The following is a 26127-nucleotide window of genomic DNA, read 5'->3' on the forward strand; positions in this document are numbered from 1 at the left end:
ATTCTAAATAGACATGTCACCAAATAGACATGACTTGTCCACTTGGCCTATTAGCAACATGTACGAATTACTGCTGTAAAAAGTATCAAGTTTTCAAAAGAAAACTTCAGAGTGAATATATATTTCTATTAATGAGATGTAGAAAAGTCACATGTGGCATGACTAATTTAATTTGTGATTGTCAAGAAATAAATTTCTATTCAAATAAGATTATATTCAAAATTTAACTTTGGTTTAACCTTTTTTCCCAAGGAATACAGTATTTGTCAGAAAAACAGTGAGATAGTTATATACAATGATAAACAATTTACTAAGTGCTATGTACCAAGCACTTAAATGCTAAATATCTCATGCTAATCCTTGAAATATAATTTTATTATTATCTTTACTTTATTGGAGAGACTAATTTGCTCAAATTCATATAAGAAGTATAAATAATAGAGCCAGAGTTTAAACTTACATCTGTCCTACTACTCTACAGACCACAGGAGTAACTACTCCACTGGTTTTCAAACCTGGCTGTATCTTTTTAAAAGTACGGATTCCCAGGCCTGACCCTCTCAAAGATTCTACTTCAGTAAGTCTAAGACAGGGCCAGGAAATCCTTGGTTTTTCAGTTTCTCTAGTGATTCTGATGTAAAGCCAGGCTTGGGGGTTACTGCACTAGGTTATTTTGGTTTCTTTCCCTGTAGGGTATATATAACACAAAACCAAATAAGTCTGAGAAATCCATCTCAGATTTCTAGGGAGTCTCCTTCCCACCTGCCTCCACCCAGATCAACTTTCATTAATCAAGGCATAGATTTTATTACTTGAAAATTGGTTTAAAGAGCCTTTTGATGAAAATAACTGATGGGAGGGGGTTAAGGAAAAAAAGTAAACTGGGAATTAACTCCCTTTTAATTAGACAAAACCTATCTAGTCTCAGGGAATATTTTTCTTTTCATTCTCCTATCCTAGAAGAAGGAAAATAGAAAAAGAGAATCATTGAGGGAATGGAGCAAACATCTGTGAAGAATTTCTTTAACAACAGCTATGAAAGAAGGAGGGCCCAAAGTTTAATACTGTAAGTATAAAAACGTAATTATTTACAGCTGAAAGGGAAATAGGACCATCTGATGCCTTTGCGGACTAAGGTCCTACAGAAAGTTAGCAAATGTTTGAGTGGCTACTATGTGCAAGGCACTATATTAGAAACTGCCTTATCTATACTCGAGAGCATCTGATACTATAAAAAGCTACTGCTGCCTTGACTAGTCATTTTCCAGATGTTAAACTGAGAAGACTTTATTGGTCCTTTTGGCTACTGTCATTTAAGCTAGTAGTTTTAAGAAAAAATATTTTTCTATAGTAAAGTTTATAAGGGGAAATTCACCGTTATAAAAGCATGGAGCTTAAAAGAATGATACATACTGATGATTTTATGTTTTGTAGTTTACAAAGCATTTTCAGTATCTACATTTCAATTAGAAAATTAAGCAGCTTTAAGAGGCTGGCAGAGTTGGTGTCATTTCCTAAATTTGATGAAGAGGAAATTGAAAGTCAGAGTGGTTTGGTGGCTTGCTTGAGACCACAAGAGCCTAATAAGTGGTGGAAAAAAAAAAAGATTCAAATTCAGAATTTCTGACACTTGAGTTCACATGCTAGATGGCTTGGCTCTAGATAATTCTAATCTAAGCATTATGAAATTTAATTGAAGCACAACCAAACTTTTCTGCAATTAATAAACTGTGTATCTAAAATGAAAGAACAAAAGCAAGTGTATAGGCAGTTCACAGATTCTGAAAGTTGGAAAAGACTATTAGGTTATATACATAAAAAGGTAAGATAAGCCAATCATACCAACTGCCAACAATCACAAGTGTGTGTGGGACAGAACTGGGTCTAGAACTGAGGACTCAATTAAAACGGGATCAAATCTATTTTCATAGGCCACTCAAGGTAACAAAGGTTTTGACAGTTTTAAAAGGTTGTAACAGATTAGGAGAGAGATGCGGAAAAGGACAGTGGAACTAAGAGAGATGCAAGAGAGACTATGCTGCCATGCTAAGTCACTTCAGTCATATTCGACTCCTTGCAACTCTATGGACTATAGCCTGCCAGGTTCCTCTGTCCGTGGGATTCTCCAGACAAGACTACTGGAGTGGGTTGCCATGCCCTACTCCAGGGGACCTTCCCAACCTGGGGATCGAACCTAGGTCTGCTGCCGCTCTGGCACTGCAGTGGATTTTTACTGCTGAGCCACTGGGGAAGCCCCAAAAGAAACCATATGCAGCCTTAAAGTATTTACTCTCTGGGCCCTTACAAAAAAATGTTTGCTGACCTTGCTTTAAAGAAAAACAGAGATACTGAGACATAGGAAGAAAAAGAATACCAGCCGTACACTCCTGGTATATCAGGTAATAAACACAATTTTTAAATGTAGTCAAAACTTCTTTGTAAAGGGGGAATTAAGACAATATCCTTTTCTCCTTCAACACACTGAAATGTTTTAAGGTCAACTGATTTCAGGTTTTAAACATCTATATTCTCAGGAATTTCTCTGTTTGGAGAATCACGGTATTTACTGTTTGTCTATTATGTACAAAAACCTAAGAATCGAATAGAGAGTTTTAGTATGAATTCCAAAAGTAAGAACTGACCTTGCCTAAATAGACATATAATCCCCTTCTCAGAAAACCAAACCAAACTCTGGCCCATGGCTACCAGAAACCCTGGTATTAGATGTCAGCATCACCGTAGATGACTTCCTACTACAGTGCCAAACACAATTACTTTTAAAGCCAAATGTACCACATGCAAACCTCTATAAATATGAAATCTGTCTCTTACCATCACAGTGTCTAAAGATTCTTAAAAAAAAATATCACTTTAGTTTCAAACTGTGCCTGTAAAATCGTTAAATCAATGGTTATACTATGAAGTTCTTTATTAGTTTTTCCTTTCCTTTGGAATCACATGCTTAAAACACCTTATAGCCTTTCTGATAAAATTTCCCCTGTACAGAACATGATCTTAAGTTAATGATTTTAACAGAATGTCCACTGCTATAAGCACTAATTCTTCTAGCAGTTGCAAGAGGGTGACATTTATTATGTGTGGGTCCGTATAGAGAAAAGTGTGTCAAGTTCCGTTTCTGATATGGGTATATTAAACACAGTCTTAAAGAATGTGAGTTGACAATTTGAAGAGTTTGCAAAGAAACACATTCCATTATTCAGCTGAAGCAGCAACCTGTCCGCTCTCATCTTACTCCTCCCAGATTGCTAGTATCTGTAAGAAAAACTGCTTAAGGCCCAAGGTGCACTAACTAGAAAAAAGTTCCTCTAAAAGTAATCTTTTTGGCTTCTTACCATGCTTTCTAATCTTGGGCCTGAGGGTATAGGAGATATAGAAAACATACCTATGTCTAGGAAGGAAAACTGGCTGGAGGGGAGGAGAGGGATAATATTGTACCACTGTCCATTAGATCCCTCTGTTTCATAAGATCAAAGGTAGGTCAAACATTTTTTACTCATATTTTAATGTAAATAGTTTCAGAATCTGGAATGGACCAGTGCAATTGTGGGAAGCCTATGTGCATGTATTAACAGAAGTACAGGGACATGTGGAATTAAAGACTATTACGTATGCTTGTAGGAGTATTATTTTTCTAGCATTCCTTATTGCAAACATGTCAGTCATATTATGAGTTTCAAAGAGACTGTGAGCTAGCATTCTTAATACTGCTTTACAGGAAAATGTGAATTTGGACAATTTATGTACAACACAATTTTGAGAAGACAGTTCCTTCTTAATCCTAACTACATATAACAAATGGAATTTGCTAAATATTTTTAGAGATGAAACACAGACATTTCAAGAGATCAAACTCAGAAGTCTGAATAATTTCTATAAGAAACAATGTCACTTCTCTCTAAGAAAACAGAGATCTTATACAATACAGAGATTTCATGGGTTATATTTTCATAAGCAGAATTCCAGAGTAATTCACCAATTGAGATTTTGTATTATTGGCCATAAAAGATAGGGATCTGCCATGGATTTATAGAGGTAATATAATAAAGAGTAATTATCCCTAAAAACAAATTTCAGGGTTTTGAATGCTTTAAAAAGTTCTATACTTACTCCTATGATGTTAATATAGGTTCAAGTAATTACAGAAATGACAAAACAAGATTTGGTGACGTCAATATGAACTATCACAGGATACTTCTTCCCTTGCCTGTCTATAAAATGATGTAAATAAAGAAAAAGGGGGGCTTCCCTGGTGGTTCAGTGATGAAGAATCCAAATGCCAATGCAGGAGACATGGGTTTGATCCCTGATCTGGGAAGATGCCAAACGCCATGGAGCAACTAAGCCTGTGCGCCACAACCACTGGACCTGTGCTCTAGAGCCCGGGAGCTGCGACTACTGAGTCCATGTGCTGCGGCTACTGAAGCCCGTGGTGCCCCAGAGCCCATGATCTAAACAAGAAAACCACAGTGAGATCCAAACACAGTGAGAAGTCCGGAGCACCACAACTAGAGAGAGTAGCTCCCGCTCACCGCAGCTAGAGAAAGCCCACTCAACAACTGCAGCAGTCTAGATTCCCAGCATTAGCTAGGAAGTGTCCCCACTACTCCAAATTTTTACCTATATTTTGATTTACCTACTGATTTTTCAAAACTTTCTTCTCACATACTTGTGGTATATGAGATGTTACTGTGGTAAGTGGTATGCTACTCATATTTTAATTGGCATTTCTCTAATTACTTAAAAGGTTAAATAAACATCTCTCTCCAAACACTTAGCTGCTCAGGAATTCCTTTCCATGAATTGTTTAGTAATAACCTTTGCTTATATATATATACACACACACATATATATGGTATATATATTATTTATATATATATAATATATATAAACCTTATAACCTTATAAAAACCATATATATACACCGTATATATATACACACATACATATGGTATATATATTATATATATATAAATAATATACACATTATAAATTCACACACACATATATGAATTTTGCAAGCATTTCTCATACAGTTCACATATTTATCTCCTTTCAGGCTTTAGTACTGCAGATATCTTCTTCCAACCTGCAACTCTAATGTTAGTTTTGCTTTACCCTATAATTCACTGAACACAAATCCTTAGTTTCGACATTGTAAAGCTACCAATTTATCCCTGAAAGCCTGTGCTTTTAGGAAAGGGTTTAAGTTCTCTCACATACCACAATCACAAAGATACTCTCTAACATTTTCTTTTAACTCTATACTTTTACCTGTTACTTTTAGGCTGGTCTTCGTTCTCTTCATAGTTCATATATAGTATATGATATGAAGCAGGGACCCAACTTCACCTTTTTCATCTAATAAATCATTTTTCTAAGAACCCACTAAGCAACACACCTCTTCTCCACTTTGGATCTGTTTCTGAGTATTCACCTCTGTTTCATTAGTCTGATTATCTGTTTCTTTGCCTGTTTCAAATTGCTTTTATTAACATAAATTAAAATCTGGTTAAAAAAATAAAAAGTTAATTTTTTTCCAGATACATTTCAAATAGACTTATTAGATATCTGGACTTTTTTGTTGCTCATCATAGTCATTTTATTGAAGTCCTCAAAAAAAATCCCATTGTAATTTTAATTAGAATTGCATTTGGTGAGAATTGACATCTTATGTTGTCATGTGCCCCACAACGAATGTTTTATAACTCTTCATTTATTCAAGAGTCCAAGGGACTCTCAAGAGTCTTCTCCAACACCACAGTTCAAAAGCATCAATTCTTCGGTGCTCAGCCTTCTTCACAGTCCAACTCGCACACCCATACATGACCAAAGGAAAAACCATAGCCTTGACTAGACGGACCTTTGTTTGCAAAGTAATGTCTCTGCTTTTCAATATGCTATCTAGGTTGGTCATAACTTTCCTTCCAAGGAGTAAGTGTCTTTTAATTTCATGGCTGCAGTCACCATCTGCAGTGATTTTGGAGCCCAGAAAAATAAAGTCTGACACTGTTTCCCCATCTATTTCCCATGAAGTGATGGGACCAGATGCCATGGATCTTAGTTTTCTGAATGTTGAGCTTTAAGCCAACTTTTTCACTCTCCTCTTTCACTTTCATCAAGAGGCTCTTTAGTTCCTCTTCACTTTCTGCCATAAGGGTGGTGTCATCTGCATATCTGAGGTTATTGATATTTCTCCCGGCAATCTTGATTCCAGCTTGTGCTTCTTGAATTAGTCAGATCAATATCAAGAATATATCTTAGTGGGTATAACTGTCTTGCTTTATCTTAAGCTTGTTTAAAGTTTTGATGTTTGCTATAGGTTTTGCTGCTGCTGCTGCTAAGTCGCTTCAGTCGTGTCTGACTCTGTGCGACCCCATAGACGGCAGCCCACCAGGCTCCCCCATCCCTGGGATCCTCCAGGCAAGAATACTGGAGTGGGTTGCTGTTTTCTTCTCCAATGCATGAAAGTGAAAAGTAAAAGTGAAGTCGCTCAGTTGTGTCAGACTCTTCGTGACCCCATGGACTGCAGCCTACCAAGGCTCCTCCATCCAGGGAATTTTCCAGGCAAGAGTACTGGCATGGGGTGCCATGCTATAGGTTTTAGTATATTACATTTATCAAGCTTGTAAAGTTTCCTTCTTTTCCTAGTTTTTTAGACCTTTAGTCACAAATTGGAGTTAAATATTTTTTAAGTGCTTTTTCAGATAATTATGTAACTTTTTTTTGTTTATTATATTTGTTCACTATTAACAGATTTCATTGATACTTCTGATATTAAACCATCTTCACCCTCCAGAGATAAATACTATATATAAAAAAAAAAATCTGCTGTTGGAAGTTAAGTATCAAGTATTTTATTTAAAATTCCCACACTTGTCATTGTGAGATGGACCTATAATTTTCTTTTCTTTACTATTCTTCTGGAATTAAGGTTGTACAAGTCTTACAAAATTAGCCAGGCACCATTCTCCCGACCCCTCTCCCCTTTAAAAACAACAACAACAACAAACCTGCATGAGACAGGAGGTATAACTCCTGAAAGTTTGGTAAAAGTATTTTGTAAAACTCATTCAACTTGGGGAGGTATGTCAGTTTGAGGCAGGAGATGGATGAGTCCCAGGCTGAGGAGCCAGAGTTCATCCCCTGTGGACAGATACACTCCAAAATGGCAGGAGGAGAGGAGAAGCCCTGCCTAGATAAGAGAGAAAAAAAACACATATTCCTCAATCTCAAGTCAAGGAGACCTTCCTGACTGCACATGTGCAGAAAGGCTCCTTGAAGGTCCAAAAGAGAAGAGACATCACCTCACAATAAGTGAAGCTGACTATCCATTGGCCTCTTTCCTAGAATCTGTCTTGACTAAGAGATGCATGCACACACCTGAGAGGACCCTAAGATATACAAAATACAGATTCAGAAGCAGGCAAAGCAAGGTGATTGGCCAAAGGAAACCTGAAAGAAATGCCCCACTGAAGTGCTTCAAACTATTGATACCACTAGGGCATGACTCTCTGAGACCATCTCTGTGTCTATCCACAAGCATTCTTTTCCTAAAAACATTTGTTTCACTACTCATCATCTCTCTGTGGAATTCATTTCTACACAGCTGACAGGCCAGGACCTTGTCACTGGCCACGGGTCTCATGGTTTGGATTCAACGCCCTCATTGCTGAGGCCTGACTTCAATCTCTGGCCAGGAACTGAAATCTGCTTCAAGCTGCTACAGGCCAAGGCCACCTGAGATCAGGTTTATTCAGGTGTTTGTATGTAGAATTTAGGGAGAGCTTTGATTATCATTTCCATTTCTTTGACAAATATTTGACCATTAAGTTTTCTACTTTTATATATATTTACTTTCTGTTTCAACATTCAGAAAACGAAGATCATGGCATCCGGTCCCATCACTTCATGGGAAATAGATGGGGAAACAGTGTCAGACTTTATTTTTCTGGGATCCAAAATCACTACAGGTGGTGACTGCAGCCATGAAATTAAAAGACGCTTACTCCTTGGAAGGAAAGTTATGACCAACCTAGATAGCATATTCAAAAGCAGAGACATTACTTTGCCAACAAAGGTCCGTCTAGTCAAGGCTATGGTTTTTCCTGTGGTCATGTATGGATGGTGAGAGTTGGGCTGTCAAGAAAACTGAGCGCCGAAGAATTGATGCTTTTGAACTGTGGTGTTGGAGAAGACTCTTGAGAGTCCCTTGGACCGCAAGGAGATCCAACCAGTCCATTCTGAAGGAGATCAGCCCTGGGATTTCTTTGGAAGGAATGATGCTAAAGCTGAAACTCCAGTACTTTGGCCACCTCATGCGAAGAGTTAACTCTTTGGAAAAGACTCTGATGCTGGGAGGGATTGGGGGCAAGAGAAGGGGATGACAGAGGATGAGATGGCTGGATGGCATCACTGACTCGATGGACGTGAGTCTGGGTGAACTCCGGGAGTTGGTGATGGACAGGGAGGCCTGGCGTGCTGCGATTCATGGGGTCGCAAAGAGTTGGACACGACTGAGCGACTGATCTGATCTGATCTGATCTGACTTTCTGTTTTCAGTGGTTTCATATGAGGAAATTAATCACAAAGAAGTTTTTGACAACCAACCGTCTGAACACAGATTCAAAAGCAGCAGCACTGAGACCTCATACTCTGTCCCCAATTTTAAACTTGGAGTATCTCTAAAATATAAGCTGGCTAGCAAAAAGTTGGAAAAGAACGATCTGTCCCTATGTGGATATCAGCTTTAGTAATGTGGACTCACAGGACAACATATTATTAATAAAAGTCTTCTGGCACGTCTACTTCAAAAATAGGAAGTAGTACTTATCAGAAGTGAGCAACTTAAGAAACAGTGAACTGAACCAAAGGAAATTTGCTGAAGGTTCCATAAAGTGACTGAGAAATGTTTTGCCTCTAAACCTGGTTTTTAAATCTATTTCATTTTGATGGTCTATATCAATGAATGCTCTTCAGCTAGCAAACTGTAGGAACAAAAAGAAATTGGTTTAGGTATAGATTAAAGAAACAACTTCAGGACTTCCCTGGTGGCTCAGATGGTAAAGCGTCTGCCTACAACGTGGGAGACCCAGATTCTATCCCTGGGTCAGGAAGAACCCCTGGAGAAGGAAATGGCAGCCCACTCCAGTACTCTTGCCTGGAAAATCCCATGGATGGAGGAGCCTGGTAGGCTATAGTCCATGGGGTTGCAAAGATGTGGACACAACTGAGCGACTTCTCAAAGAAACAACATTTCACTAAAGATGTGCAAAGTTATTAGGGGTACTACAAAAGTGGTAGTTGCTCACTTGTGTCTGACTCTTTGTGACCCACTCCAGTCTTCTTGAACTTCCCTTATGGCTCAGATGGTAAAGAATTCGCCTGCAAAGTGGGAGACCTGGGTTTGATCCCTGGGTTGGGAACTTCCCCTGGAGAAGGGAAAAGGCTACCCACTCCAGTATTCTGGTCTGGAGAAGTCCAAGGGGTTGCAAAGAGTCAGACACGACTGAAGGACTTTCACTTCACTTTGTGACCACATGGACTGCAGCCCACCAGGCTTCTCTGTACATGGAATTCTCCAGGCAAAAATTAAGGAGTGGGTAGCCATTTCCTTTTCCAGGGGATCTTCCCGATCCAGGGATCAAACTGGGGTCTCCTGCACTGCAGGCAGATTTTGTACCATCTGAGCCACCAGGGAAGCTACACTTTGATGTTAGGATTTTTTGAATAATTAAGACTAATGAAAGGCTTCAAAGTTAGGCAGCTAATTTATTATATGAAGACTATTAAACTGACATGATAGAACCCTTTCTCATGATCTCAACAACCACATTATTTAATATATCTTGTGCATGCTGTCCCACAGCGCCATAACAGGATTTTTATAAACTGTTAGGACAAATACTGACGTGCATCTTACTTTGTTTATCACTGGACCCAGGCCAAAAGACACTAATTAGAGTAGTTCTGCTACACAATGTTTATATACTAATTACCCTACTTCCTAAACCAAATGTTCCAAGAAGTACTAAGAATGCATGGCAAAAAGCCATTGGTTGCAGCATCAAGCATGCTGATTTACAAACAAAAAGAATAATAGACTCTGAAAGAAAAGAAATAATAGAAAAATTAACATGACATAAATGCGGTGAATAAGACTGCATTTTCCTAAATATGTGGTAAGCATTATTATGTTAAATAGCATTGGTATTTATAAGTATTGAGACTTCCACATTAAAACAAAAATTTTAGAAACAAAAATGTTATATGTATTAAAGACACATTTGTTATACAGTCAAGGAGTTTTATATATATGTAAAATACACACATATTTAATATTTAAGGCATATTTATGGGAAATATTGGGGGGAAAATCGATGGGAAAATCCAAGTTAGTCCTGCAAAGTCCTATTTTTGAAATGCAAATATTTACTGAGTGCCTCCATGCTATGACAAACCTAGACAGTATGTTAAAAAGCAGAGACATTACTTTGCCTACCAAGGTCTGTATAGCCAAAGCTATGGTTTTTCCAGTAGTCATGTATGGATATGAAAGTTGGACCATAAAGAAGTCTGAGCGCTGAATACATGGTGCTTTTGAACTATGGCACTGGAGAAGACTCTTGAGAGTCCCTTGGATTGCAAAGAGATCAAATACAGTTAATCCTAAAGGAAATCAAGCCTGAATATTCACTGGAAAGACTGATGCTAAAGCTGAAGCGCCAATACTTTTTTTGGTCACCTGATATGAAGACCCCATTCATTCACTGGAAAAGACCCTGATGCTGGGAGATTGAGGGCAAGAGGCAAAGGGGGTGACAGAGGACAAGACTGTTGAATGGCATCACTGACTCAATGGACATGAGTTTGATCAAGCTCCAGGAGATGGTGAAGGACAGGGAAGCCTGCTGCGCTGCAGTTCATGCGGTCATAAAGAGTTGGACAGGACTGAGCAATTAAACAACAACAACAATCGAGCACCTATTATGTGCTAGACACAATCATTTCAAAGATTAACAACACATACATGCTTCTCGCCTTCAGAGAACTTGCAGTCTGAAGGGGAAGATGGACAATTAACCAAGCAATCAGAGTATAGTATAATAAATACTGTGAAGTGATGGGAGATAGTAGACCACAAGGCAAGTACAGTCTAAGATTATATTTTGGATGTGTGTTGTGTAAAACAAGTAAATGAATTTTAGTAGCAGGAAAAACTTTGAGGAACTTTCCTATCTGTTCTCTCTCCCTGTGTGCACCTGTTTTACGCTGTTAGGAACAGGAATGAGAGTAGGGACTATAGAAGCAGATAGTGTAAACATGTACACAGGGAGAGAGAACAGATAAGATAGATTCCTATCTGTATTCTTTTCCTTCCCTCATGTCTTGTGATTTTAGAGTATCTATTTTTATTTCCCTACTTGGCCATGATGTAGAATTATGTACATTTATAGCACTTTTCTTGCATTTTTATAAAATTTTTCCCAACAAAAAGTGATAATGTTGAAAATAATTACAGTAATAAGCTTACAAATGCCAATCCGTTCTAAGCACTCTAATATGCATTTATTTTTGCAAAAATATATAAGGCATTGATATTATTCCATGTTACAGATGTAGAAAATAAGGTACAAAGAGGTTAAGTAACTATCCTAGTAAAGGGTGGAATGAAAATATTATCCCTGTCAGCGTTGTTGAAGTCATTCTGCTTTAATTGAAAACAACAGCCAATATTCATTAATTGTTAGGTACTGTTCTAGTCATTCTATTAATAATCATTACACAGACTTGATCTTATTTAATCTTCACAATGGCTCTGTTAAATAGGTCAGTTAATAACCCCATTAAAGGATAAGGAAACTGAAGTAGAGAGAGCTGCCCAGGTCAGATAATTAATAATAATAATTTTAAAAAGGAGTAAGAAAAAATTAAATGTATTGAATTTTCTTAAAAGAAAAATGATAAACCAAATTATATTTATTTTTATATAAGATCATGTTCTCTCGGTCAAGATTGGAGAAAAACAATAGTTCTGTGCTTCAAGATAACAAATTTAACTCATTGCAATACCATTAGTCAAAATTGTTTCCTGGTTCTTTAACCAAGAAGGAATAAATAAACTCTGCCTTGTCATTTTTCATTTTTCAAAACTTCTTAGCAGTCAGTGAATCACCTTCCTTTAAGCAGACATAAACCCAAAGTTAATTTTTGTTTCTACTTTCTTAGTGTTACCACAAGAAAGTCACGTAGCACATCAAAAAGAGATACAGGATCCCATTATTGATCAGTTATGGATAGAATCTGACAATCAGGAGACAAAATAAATCCTCTGTCTCCATTATATTTTCTATCAAAAAGCACACACATCTCATGAGTATCTTAAGAGTAAATGTCTATAATTATCTCCGCATATGCAAGTAGTGCTGCTTTGAATATATAAAACAAATATATCCGTACCAATTTATTTCTCTTGCTGTAAAATGATAGGCATTAAAAACTCCTCCAGAAAAAACTTTGATTCAAAATCTTCTCCTGGAATTCAGGGGAAGTAGAAGTCTTTCCAATAGTAGGGGAAGCCCTCTTAGAATGCTAGAAGACTTACTAGTTCAAAAGCACATCAAAATTCAGATTAGGAAAAGGAGGTAATTAGTGCCTGCAGCTTTGTTTATGGTTCTTAGTGCCAGGAGGGTAGTCAAAGAGCACAAGCAATCAGCCCTTGCACATTATAATTAGATGGTGGGAAAGACAGAGCTCTACATCCTAACTACTAAAAATACTACGATTATTAGAACTGCAAAAATAAACCCATTAGCTTTCTCCACAAAATCGTTTTTCCAGCTCTACGACTTGAGCTGTGTGACCTAAAGCTTTTTAAAGCATTTTTGAAAGATTGGTTGGTAGAATGTTTTTTAAAATTTTGTGTTGACGCACTGTTACAACCCTGCATAGAGGCCTAGGGATACATGTGCAGTTGGATCTCATGACTTGAAAAAAGTACAGAAACTCATATGACTGCATGTTAGATTTGGAATGGTAAATGTAAGGTAGAACTCTGCACTGCACATCAGATTTCTGAGAAGAAAACAGAAAAACCACATGAAATAAAGATAATTCAAACATAGTTCTTAAATTTCAGCTTGGTCCTTGCTGCTTTGCTATATGGCTATTCTTTTTATGAACATATCTGCCCTTTCTTCAATGGCTAATCCAAATCTTTTCTACTTCTCTCAATACTTCCTTGGTGGCTCAGACAGTAAAGAATCTGCCTGCGATCCAGGAGACCAGGGTTTGATCCCTGGATTGGGAAAATCCCCTGGAGAAAGAAATGGCTACCCATTCCAGTATTCTTCCTAGAGAATTCCACAGACAGAGGACCCAGGTGGGCTAAAGTCCATGGGATCAGAGTCAAACACGATTGTGTGACTAATACATTCACTTTTAACGGTTCAAGAAGGCTCTTGTCCTTCAAAGCTGGCTAAGGGCATCAGGTATTAACTCTTTCAACGACCTTGCTCATGACATCAAAAGTTCTACTTTTTTTGACCCATTAATCTAAATCAGAGGAAAAGCTGATTTGTGCTCATTTTCTTTCTTTCTTTCCCCATTCCTGCCCATTTCCAGCTCCCATACCAAGCTAACACCTTTGGGTAAAGTGCTCTTAATTCTGCTACCGCCAACAATGCAATACACTCTCAATTATGTTTCTCATCTCCTAGAGTATTTTCAACAAACATACCATTTAAACATTGTTAAACATACACCTGGGTGTCAGGTACTGTGCTAAGAACTGAGATGTCAATAACCGAGACCGCACCCTTAAGTAACCTAGAGACCATCTTCCCTTTTGTCTTTTGTTGTTGTTCAGTCGCTAAGTTGTGTCCAACTCTTTGCAACCCCATGGACTGCAACCCCCTAGGCTCCTCTGCCCATGAGATTCCCCAGGCAAGAATACTAGAAAGAGCTGTCATATCCTTCTCCAAGGGATCTTCCTGATCCAGAGATTGAAGCCACATCTCCTGCGTTAGCAGGCGGAATATTTACCACTGAGCCACAGGGAAGTGCACTGGTGACTTCAGCCAGGAAATTTTAAAGACATTTGCTGCTTGGAAGAAAAGCTATGACAAACCTAGACAGCATATCAAAAGCAGAGACATAACTTTGCCAACAAAGGTCCGTCTAGTCAAAACTATGATTTTTCCAGTAGTCATGTCTGGATGTGAGAGTTGGACCATAAAGAAGGCTGAGCACCAAAGAACTGATGCTTTCAAATTGTGGTGCTGAAAAAGACTCTTGAGAGTCCCTTGGTCAGCAAGGAGATCAAACCAGTCAATCCTAAAGGAAATCAACCCTGAATATTCATTGGAAGGACCGAGGCTGAAGCTGAAACTCTAATACTTTGGTCACCTCACGTGAAGAGTCAACTCATTGGAAAAGACCCTGATTCTGAGAAAGATAGAGGGCAGGAGGAGAAGAGGGCGACAGAGGATGAGATGGTTGTGTGATATCACTGACTCAACAGACATGAGTTTGAGCAAACTCAAGGATATAGTGAAGGACAGGGAAGCCTGGCATGCTGCAGTCCATGGGGTCACAAAGGGTCAGACACCACTTACTGACTGAACACCACCACCACCAGGGAAGCCCTATTGTCTTTAAACACACAGTAACAATTATCTTTCAAAAGTCTTCTTTCCACCTAAGGCCAATATCTCTCTAGAGATATCCCATTCACTCATGATTTAGAGTCCAATTCAAGTTGTATCCTCACATAGCTTTTCCTGATTATTACAGAGTGGAGCAATCTGTCCTTTCTTTGTCATACTCAGTCAGCACTAACCAGAAATTATACTATACTAGGGCAGACTCTACCTGTTTGAGATTGAATGACCTTCTTTGGACAAGTCATTAATCTTCCCTGGAATTACAGGGTTATTCTGATGACTATATTGAAAATATAGGAGCGCCATGCTGCTGCTGCTGCTAAGTCACTTCAGTCGTGTCCGACTCTGTGTGACCCCATAGACGGCAGCCCACCAGGCTCCCCCGCCCCTGGGATTCTCCAGGCAAGGACACTGGAGTGGGTTAGGTTGGAAGAAAATATAAATTCTTTCTTCCATTTGGCACTTATTGATTAAAATCCTACAGCTTGTAAATATAAAAATGAGAATCTATTAAACTCATATTTCTGGTTTCTGACTTTATTTTCACTGTATAAGCAAGAACTGAAAGTAAAGATGGAAAAAAAAGGTCACCTTTTAAGGGATTATTCAAGGAAATGTAAGAGATCTTCATAAAAGCCTTCACTTCACTTCTAGCAAGAAGAAGCTATTGCTTTGTCCTCTCCCAGCCCCATTAAACATGTAACCTTCCAATAATGTACTAAACTAACAAGACAGTTGCCATCTCATCATCACAGATTTAATACTGTAGTTGTTATATCCAGATACTTACTGCATAATCATCATACAAGCAGACATTTACCAACTGAGGACAGGTACTATTTAATCATGTTTACAGTAATGGATGCACTTAATTGCAAGCCAGCATTACTCTAAAACAAATCATGTCATAAGATAAGATTCTAAACATGATACCAGAAACAAAATGAAATACCAATCACCTACAATTAGCTTCAACAACTCAGTCAAAGAATAGAGTGTATTTATGGTAATACCAATTCTTCCTTTTCTATAACAAGCTATCAGATACAAATCAATAATATTTATAGCTTTTAGTATTATATATATACAAAAGGAATCTTTGGCTTTTTTCTTTTCAAAATTAAAGAAAGAAAGAGACTTACAAAATGACATAATGCTTTTATATTTTAAATAATGTCTATATTAATATATATCCAAAATATTCCATATATAATTATCCCCAATTTATATCCAATTAATTCCTTATGATCATTATGTTTTTATGAGCAAACTTTACTTAAGCAAAAATGGAGACTACTCTGCCTTTACTCCTAGTAGAATTAATAACATTGGTTTTCGTTAATGTACCAAGTTCTAAAATTTAACTTTATTATTATTTTGTAAAACACCCAACATTTTGAATATTAACCTATTACCTAGTTGGACATATCATTTTAAATACTAGCAATCCTGTCTTATAGATATTTTTAAAAGCAGTTAGATATTACATCATTTACTGTATCATCCGAAATAAAAATAAAAATGTAAATAATCAAGATTTACTTTCTCATTTTCCCTTTATCTGTTATCACAATTAAGAAGACTCTACACAAACCTCTGATATCATTTGTTCCTTCATTAATAAACTGCTTAGAGATTAATGCAAGTTTAGCTTTTTTAAAAATATAAATCTTAATAGTTTGAAAAGCAATAGAAGTCCCATCTTATCTCCAAATAACTTCCCCCCAAGATTTTCTAAGTTTAAAAGCAAAGAAAAATCTGCAGAGATGATTTATGTATGTTAGGGAACATTAAAAGTGAAATTACAAAGTAAACAACCACCTGGGAAAATATCTCCAAGGAAAGATTAATAATTAATTTATATAAAGAATTTAACCAAATTGCTAAGAAAGATATTATGATTTCAATAGATAAATGAGCAAGTATATAAACAGCACATTTATACAAGAGAAAATCAAATAACTAACAAAAATCTGAAAACTAGAAACTATTTTTAAGGACACCATTTTCACAAATTAATTAAAATATGGCAATAAAGAGATATAATGCTGGTTGAAATCTAATACAGTACAAAATTTCTGAAAGGTTATTAGCAATATGTATAAAGAACATCACAAGTACTCATAACCTAGTAAATCTATAGTAAACAATCATGAAAGATAATGTTTAGAATAGTTTATAAAAACATGAGAAAGGGACATTTATAATGTTTAATGAAAAAGATAAAGTATAAAACTGGTCAGTTTTGTTTTAATAATATTTTAAAATGCCAAACAAATATGTTAAGAAATATAACAAAAATATTATAATTGGTTGTCTTCATAAGTGGAGAATGCTTTTTCATTGTTTCGCTGCATTTTCAAAATTTACTACAGAGGGCATAGTCTTGCTTTACAAACATAAAAAATTATATATAAATATATATATCAATATTTCTTGTTATTAAAACTGTCGGAGTATTGGAAATTCCACTTTAAGAGATTCTAATAAATCTTAAAGTCTTTCAGGGCCTGAGAACAGTTTTATTAAAAAGTAAGTCTTCTGGGAAATGTAAGCACCTATCAGATGGGAGGAAGGGCATGAGAGCTTATTGGGATGATTGAGAAGGAAGACAAAGAGGTTACAACCAATTTTATCATTATTCCTAGAGCAGGCCCCAGCAATGGTTTTCCTTGCTCTTCTGTGATCTGACCAAAGATGCTTCAGTTGCTACCACCATTGGCAGTCAGATCTGGTAGTATCCTGCAGTGATTTCAACCGATCAAAACAAACAGGAATACTAAGAGTATTGAATACATATAAAATAAGAGATTCATTGTACATGAGATGGGTTATTTTTGCTTGATGCAACAGTTCTTACAGCAAGGTATGCTGAAGTATTGCCAAGAAAAGTTTAAATTTGTGTTTTCATTTTGATGATAACCTCAAAATTAATTTTAAAAATTATAATTAGCATTTTAATAATGCTAGATCGAATGAATGAACACCTCACAATGGCTACTGCTAACTTAAGCACATAAATTTGCATTTGTATTTCTGATTGTGTTGGTACCAAGTTATTATGGAAATGACAACATTTAATTAATGCAGGGTCCTCACTGGTTTTCAGGTATATTCTTAAAAGCCTGATAGAATTATTTTCTTTAAAATGTGCATAAGCATTCATTATGTAAGTTTAAGAAACACAGCTCCAGAATTAAACCTTTGAGGAGAAAAAGACTGAGAGGAAAAAAGCTACTAATATAGATCTGACTCTTTACTCCTTCTGACCAATATGTTCAACTTGTATTAACTGTTAAGCATATTATTAACAGTATGTTAATGAGTTCCTATTATACTATATTCATTGTACTCATCTAAGCACTCCCCATGTATTAACTAATTTAATTCTCACATGTTTATGAAGAATTTTATTCTCACCATACTGAAGGGGTGGACAATTTGTCCGAGGTCACAGAGTAAATGTCAGGCAGAGCTAGATTCAAATCCAGAGAGTTTATGTAATTTTGAAGTTCAAGGAACTGACCAAATCAGTCTAACTCCCTTCTCTTTGACTAGGTGAGGAAATTAGGTTGGTTTATTGTGAATATTCCTTGAAAATTAAGAGCTACCTATGTAACTCTATACATTCAAACCAGTTCCTTTACCACCTAGGATCTCACATTAACTGTATAGTTTAAAAGTTGGACTGGATAATGCCTAAGGTCTCTTATACCTGTAAATTTTCCTGTCTGATAGCACATGTGTGAAGTAAAAAATCAGCATTACTGCTTAATTAGATATGAAAATACAAATCTAGGAATAGAACCTAAAAGTATAAAGTCAAACAACATCGAGATAAGGGAAATTCTTATGCTTGGAAATAGAATAGTAAGCAGAGATTAGCAAAAATTTAAGCCAGTAGATTCAACTTTCCATTGTCAAGTTTATAACTTACCAAGTTTTAATTTTTTCCCAGTGTGAATATCTCACAAATTTAATCATAGAAAGATATGAAGAATATTTCCTTTGAAAAAATCATTTTATGATTAAGTCTAGTAGTATGTCTTGATTTAAATAGGAAAGTAATAATTATATGATTTTCAGAGTTGAAAATCATAGATATCAGTGAGAAATTATCTGAATTTCATGAATATTTCATATATCAATGTAACAATTAAAGAGTAGCAATAATTTGCTTTTCTATTGCAATAATGTGAATCAATATATTTGCCTTTCAAACTAGAAACATTATCACTTTGGGCAATTTATTATAAAATAAAATCTAACCATGTAATCTCATAAATTAATTTTTAACAAGTTTACTGAAGAATTAATTTACATACCATAAAATTCACCAATGTTAAGTATGCAATTCACTGATTTTTAGTATATTTACCATGCTGTACAACCTTTATCATAATCTAGTTTCAGAAAACTTTCATTGCCCCCACCGCAACAAAGTTGCCTTATGCTTGTTTGCAGTTAATCCCTCAGGCATCTCCAAAACCCAGAGAACTACTGTTTTACTTTTTATTTCCTTACATTTGTCTTATCTGGGTATTTCACATAAATGGAATCATGTAATTTATTAGCTTTTTTATACTAAGAAGAATTTTTCTAAAGTTCAATGTACATTTTTTCTGTTTACAGGATTCTCCAAATAAAGTTATCCTTAAGTGAAAGTCGCTCAGTCATGTCTGACTCTTTGCAATCCCATGGACTATAGAGTCCTATAGAGTTCATGGAATTCTCCAGGCCAGAATACTGGAGTGGGTAGCCTATCCCTTCTCCAGCAGATCTTCCCGACCCAGGAATAGAACTGAGGTCTCCTGCATTGCAGGCAGATTCTTTACCAACTGAGCTATCAGGGAAGCAAAGTTACCTTTAAAGTCAAGTGAAAATGAAAATCCCAGATTTTTATCAGAGATTATAACATCTATATATAAAATAAACAGAAAAATTTTAAGACTTTTCAGAGATACTAAAAGAATCTTCAAATGTTACACTCTTACTGCCATTAATCATAATTCAGAATTGTAGAATCATTAAATAAGTAGAAGTGCTATTTGTTGTTTCTTCAGTATCATGTTTAGGAGAAAAAAAGTTGCATTAGGAGTAAGAACACTTAGTGAGTCTTTTATATTAAGGGAGTCCTATATACAAAATCTTATTGTTTCCAATTATGAAAATAAATCAGAAATGCTAAGAAAATTTTCAAAGGCAAATTAACTGAACAAAGCAATTAAGTGTTGGAAAAATCAACAAATACTTAAAACTAAGTAATACAATGGGCTTCCCAGGTGTGCAGTGGTAGAGAATCTGCCTGCCAATGCAAGAGATGCAACAGATGCATCTTAGATCCCTTGGAATAAAAATGGCAACCTGCTTCAGTATTCCTGCCTGGAAAATTCCATGGACAGAGAAGCCTGGCAGGGCTACCATCCATGGGGTCAAAAAGAGTCAGACACAACTGAGTGCACGTGCGCACATCCACACACAAACGAGTAATTCAATAAGGAAGAGTCAATATAAGGAAATGGCAACCCACTCCAGTGTTCTTGCCTGGAGAATCCCAGGGACCGAGGAGCCTAGTGGACTGCCGTCTATGGGGTCACACAGAGTCGGACACGACTGAAGCGACTTAGCAGCAGAAGCAGCAGCAGCAATGTAAGTTAACTGCAATATCTAGCTGAAGACAAGAGGGCAAAAAACTAGGTTATCAGTGGTGACTTCAAATCTCTCCTCTGATGACTATACATTTCTGGTAAAGATAAAGCTTTAGAAGTATTAATAGGTAAGGTTCAGAAAGGAGGAATTACAAGTGTCCATAGGGTTGCATAGGTTGAATGGCAAACCACTTCAGTATTCTAGCCTTGAGAACCCATGAACAGTATAAAAAGGCAAAGATAGGACACTGAAAGATGAACTCCCCAAGTCAGAAGGTGCCCAATATGATACTGGAGATCAGTGGAGAAATAACTCCAGAAAGAATGAAGAGACAGAGCCAAAACAAAAAGAACACCCACTTGTGGATGTGACTGGTGATGGAAGCAAGATCCCATGCTGTAAAGAGCAATATTGCATAGGAACCTGGAATGTTAGGTCCATGAATCAAGGTAAATTGGAAGTGGTCAAACAGAGGAGATAGCAAGAGTGAATGTCAACATTTTAGGAATCAGCAAACTAAAATGGACTGGAATGGGTGAATTTAACTCAGATGACCGTTATATCTACTACTGTGGGCAAGAATCCCTTAGAAGAAATGGAGCAGCCATCATGGTCAACAAGAGTCCAAAATGCAGTACTTAGATGTAATCTCAAAAACAACAGAATGATCTCTGTTTGTTTCCAAGGCACATCATTCAATATCATGGTAATCCAATTCTATGCCCCAACCAGTAATACTGAAGAAGCTGAAGTTGAACGGTTCTATGAAAACCTACAAAACCTTTTAGAACTAACACCCCCCAAAAATGTCCTTTGCATTATAGGGGACTGGAATGCAAAAGTAGGAAGTCAGGAAACACCTGGAGTAACAGGCAAATTTGGCTTTGGAGTACAGAATGAAGCAGAGCAAAGGCTAACAGAGTTTTACTAAGAGAACACACTGGTAATAGCAAACACCTTGTTCCAACAACACAAGAGAAGACTCTACACATGGACATCACCAGATGGTCAACACCGAAATCAGATTGATTATATTCTTTGCAGCCAAAGATGGAGAAGCTCTATACAGTCAGCAAAAACAAGATCGGGCACTAACAGTGGCTCAGATCATAAACTCCTTATTGCAAAATTCAGACTGAAATTGAAAAAAGTAGGGAAAACCACTAGACCATTCAGATATGACCTAAATCAAATCCCTTATGATTATACAGTGGAAGTGAGAAATAGATTTAAGGGACTAGATCTGATAGAGTGCCTGATGAACTATGGACAGTGGTTTATGACACTGTACAAGTGGCAGCGAGCAAGACCATCTCCAAGAAAAAGAAATGCAAAAAAGCAAAATGGCTGTCTGGGGAAGCCTTACAAATAGCTGTGAAGAGAAGAGAAGTGAAAAGCAAAGGAGAAAAGGAAAGATATACCCATTTGAATGCAGAGTTCCAAACAATACCAAGGAGAGATAAGAAAGCCTTCTTCCGTGATCAGTGCAAACAAATAAAGGAAAACAACAGAATGGGAAAGATTAGAGATCTCTTCAAGAAAATCAGAGATACCAGGGAAATATTTCATACAAAGATGGGCTCAATAAAGGACAGAAATGGTGGACCTAACAGAAGCAGAAGATATTAAGAAGAGGTGGCAAGAATACACAGAAGAACTGTACAAAAAAGATCTTCACGACCCAGATAATCAATGGTATGATCACTGACCTAGAGCCAGACATCCTGGAATGGAAGGCAAGTGGGCCTTAGGAAGCATCACTACGAACAAAGCTAGTGGAGGTGATGAAATTCTAGTTGAACTATTTCAAATTCTAAAGATGATGCTGTGAAAGTGCTTCATTTAATATGCCAGCAAATTTGGAAAACTCAGCAGTGGCCACAGGACTGGAAAAGGTCAGTTTTCATTTCAATCCCAAAGAAAGGCAATGTCAAAGAATGCTCAAACTACCGCACAATTGTACTCATCTCACATGCTAGTAAAGTAATGCTTAAAATTCTCCAAGCCAGGCTTCAACAATACATGAACTATGAACTTCCAGATTTTCAAGCTGATTTTAGAAAAGGCAGAAGAACCAGAGATCAAATTGCCAACATCCGCTGGATTATCGAAAAAGAGAGTTCCAGAAAAACATCTACTTCTGCTTTATTGACTATGCCAAAAGCTTTGACTGTGTGGATCACAATAAACTGTGGAAAATTCTGAAAGAGATGGCAATACCAGACCACCTGACCCATATCTTGAGAAATCTGTATGCAGGTCAAGAAGCATCAGTTACAACTGGACATGGAACAACAGACTGGTTCCAAATAGGAAAAGGAGTACATCAAGGCTGTATATTGTCACCCTGCTTATTTAACTTATATGCAGAGTGCATCATGAGAAATGCTGGGCTGGAGGAAGCACAAGCTGGAATCAAGATTGCTGGGAGAAATATCAATAACCTCAGATATGCAGATGATACCACCCTTATGGCAGAAAGTGAAGAACTAAGGAGCCTCTTGATGAAAGTGAAGGAGGCAAGTGAAAATGTTGGCTTAAAGCTCAACATTCAGAAAACTAAGATCATGGCATCTGGTCCCATCACTTCACGGCAAATGGATGGGGAAACAGTGGCTGACTTTATTGTTTTGGGCTCCAAAATCACTGCAGATGGTGACTGCAGCCATGAAATTATTATTATTATTTTTTATTTATCTATTTTTTATTGAAGGACAATTGCTTTACAGAATTTTTCTGTTTTCTGTCAAACCTCAACGTGAATCAGCCATAGGTATACATATATCCCCTCCCTTTTGAACCTCCCTCCCGTCTCCCTCCCCATCCCACCCCTCCAGGTTGATACAGAGCCCCTGTTTGAGTTTCCTGAGCCATACACCATCATATTTTATTTATTTTTTTTAATATATATTTTTTAATATAAATTTATTTAATTGGAGGCTAATTACTTTACAATATTGTATTGGTTTTGCCATATATCAACATGAATCCACCACGGGTGTACACATGTTCCCCTTCTTGAACCCCCCTCCCACCTCCCTCCCTGTACCATCCTCTCGGTCATCCCAGTGCACCAGCCCCAAGCATCCTGCATCATGCATCGAACCTAAACTGGTGATTCATTTCATATATGATATTATACATATTTCAATGCCATTCTCCCAAATCATCCCACCCTCTCCCTCTCCCACAGAGTCCAAAAGACTGTTCTATACATCTGCATCTCTTTTGCTCTCTCACATACAGGGTTATCGTAACCATCTTTCTAAATTCCATATATATGTGTTAGTATACTATATTGGTGTTTTTCTTTCTGGCTTACTTCACTCTGTATAATAGGCTCCAGTTTCATCCACCTCATTAGAACTGATTAAAATGTAATTTTTTTAATGGCTGAGTAATACTCCATTGTGTATATGTACCATAGCTTTCTTATCCGTTTGTCTGCTGATGGACATCTAGGTTGCTTCCATGTCCTGGCTATTATAAACAGTGGCAGCCATGAAATTAAAAGACATTTACTCCCTGGAAGAAAAGTTATGACCAACCTAGAGAGCATATTAAAAAGCAGAGACATTACTTTGCCAACAAAGGTCCTTCTAGTCAAGCCTATGGTTTTTCCAGTAGTCACGTATGGATGTGAGAGTTGGACTATAAAGAAAGCGGAGTGCCGAAGAACTGATGCTTTTGAACTGTGGTGTTGGAGAAGACTCTTGAGAGTCCCTTGGACTGCAAGAGATCCAACCAGTCCATTCTGAAGGAGATCAGTCCTGAGTGTTCACTGAAAGGATTGATGCTGAAGATGAAACTCCAATACTTTTGGCCACCTGATGCAAAGAGCTGACTCATTTGAAAAGACCGTGATGCTGGGAAAGATTGAAGGCAGGAGAAGGGGATGACAGAGGATGAGATGGTTGGATGGCAGCACTGACTCAATGGACATGAATTTGGGTAAACTCTGGGAGCTGGTGATGGACAGGGAGGCCTGGTGTGCTGCAGTCCATGGAGTTGAAAGAGTAGGACACGACTGAGTGGCTGAACTGATAGGGTTGCAAAGAACTGGACACGACTGTAGGTGAATGAGCATGCCTGCATGCAGATGTTAATAAGAAACTCTTTAGTTTGGTATAAAACAAGATTTGCATCTCTGTTCTCTTGATCTCTTAAAATTCAGACATTTCCTTTGCAGGGTTGCATAATACAGGGAAGTCTATTAGGTTTATCAGTCCTAGGAGTTGGCACAGGCATACAGGAACAGCTCTTCCTTCCCTTAGGGACCTGGAAGCCTAGCCAGGACTTCCAGTCTATGTAAAATACTAACAGGTCATGAGTGGGATACTGTCTATTCATACAGTTGAGGAAATGAAATTAACACTGAGGTTTTACTACACACCAGACTCTGCTAAACACAGAAATAATAAACGTGACCTAATTTAATATTCTGACCCTGTAGAGTAGATAAGTACTGTTCTCATTTTACAGATAAAGAATCAGAGTTCATGTTGCTTAAATAGGTTGCTATGGATATACTGCTAATGAAGTGGCTGAGGTAGGCTTCAAAGTGACATCAATATGACTCCAGAGCTCCTGCTCTTTTCATTTTACTACTTTTTTATCTATGAAGGATGCTTATTTAAAACCTTTCCAGATAACATCAATTGTTGTTATTTTTAAAAATACCAAAGATGTACTAGGTTATTTTCTATATACTGAATAAACATTATTATTAATCTCTGTAATAACCCTGGAAGAGAGTAATTATATTGTTGTTTAAACCATGACCCAGAGAGACCAAGTAACATGCTAAAGTTAAAACAGCTTGTAAGTGTCAGAGTTGGCTTAAAATTCAGAAATGTCTGATGTCAACCCATGACTCTATACTATACCATACCTCATTCGGCATTCAGATTAAGAAAGTGACTTTATTATGGATACATGGGTACCTAAGATTCCTTATATGTCTTTGAATTTTCTGCTTAGAGCTATAAATTGTGAAATAGTCATTCATAAGTAAACTTATGGACATTAAGTAAATGTCAGAAGTAAACTTATGGACATTAAGTTCTAAGACTTTGGTGGGTCCACTGATTCTTTTTTACTCTCTGATAATAGAAATATATACTAATAAGATAAATCCAACGGACCCTATTAATCTGTCCTTTTAAAACCACTTGCCAATACTAACATATTTTTTATGATATTTCTGCTGAATGGCCTGCTAGTTGGTTTCTGATGATAAAGAGAAAGCTGGGGCTTCCCTGGTGGCTCAGTGGTAAAGAATCTGCCTGCCAACATAGGAGATGTGGGTTCTATCCCTGATCAGGACATGGTAAACCCATTCACTGCAACTACTGATCCTGTGCTCTAGAGCCTGGGAGCTACAACCACTGAGCCCAGATGCTGCAAGTACTGAAGGCTGTGCACCCTGTAGCCTGTGCTCCATGACAAGAGAAGCCACAAGAGAAGCCCATGCACTGCAACGGGAGAGCAGCCCCTGCTCACCGCAACTAGAGAAAAGCATGCGTGCAGCACTGAAGACCCAGTCCAGGCAAAAGTAAATTAACAAATAAAAATTATTTTTAAAATAGTTAGGATGATATGTTTTTCAAAAAGAGAGAAAGCTGCTTATCTGTAACTTACAAACGGTTCTGATGTATGGAGTTAAATCTGCTCACCAGACGCATTCTCAGGTGGCCAAATTTTCATGTATTTGAAGACAGTGTTGACATTCCTTCCAAATCTCCTTTATCATAAAAATTCATCCTCGTGAAATACATTACAATTATTGTTCCTCTGT

General features: G+C 37.1%; 1 protein-coding gene across 15 annotated transcripts in view; it reads right to left on the bottom strand.

The window, feature by feature from the left end:
• AFG2A (AFG2 AAA ATPase homolog A) overlaps positions 1-26127 on the bottom strand; it is a 335445-nt gene that overhangs the window by 128539 nt on the left and 180779 nt on the right. The window contains exon 15 of one of the 15 annotated variants that reach the window (XM_055550563.1): positions 6917-7412. The exons of the other annotated variants lie outside the window; for them this stretch is intronic. Within the exon in view, the coding sequence (XP_055406538.1) occupies positions 7365-7412 (48 nt within the window). The 3' untranslated portion in view covers positions 6917-7364. Of the gene's footprint in view, positions 1-6916; positions 7413-26127 lie in introns of those variants that run through there. 15 annotated transcript variants of the gene reach the window in all.

Source organism: Bubalus kerabau, chromosome 16 (genome assembly GCF_029407905.1).
Source record: "Bubalus kerabau isolate K-KA32 ecotype Philippines breed swamp buffalo chromosome 16, PCC_UOA_SB_1v2, whole genome shotgun sequence".
In the NCBI taxonomy this organism is placed as follows: Eukaryota; Metazoa; Chordata; class Mammalia; order Artiodactyla; family Bovidae; genus Bubalus; species Bubalus kerabau.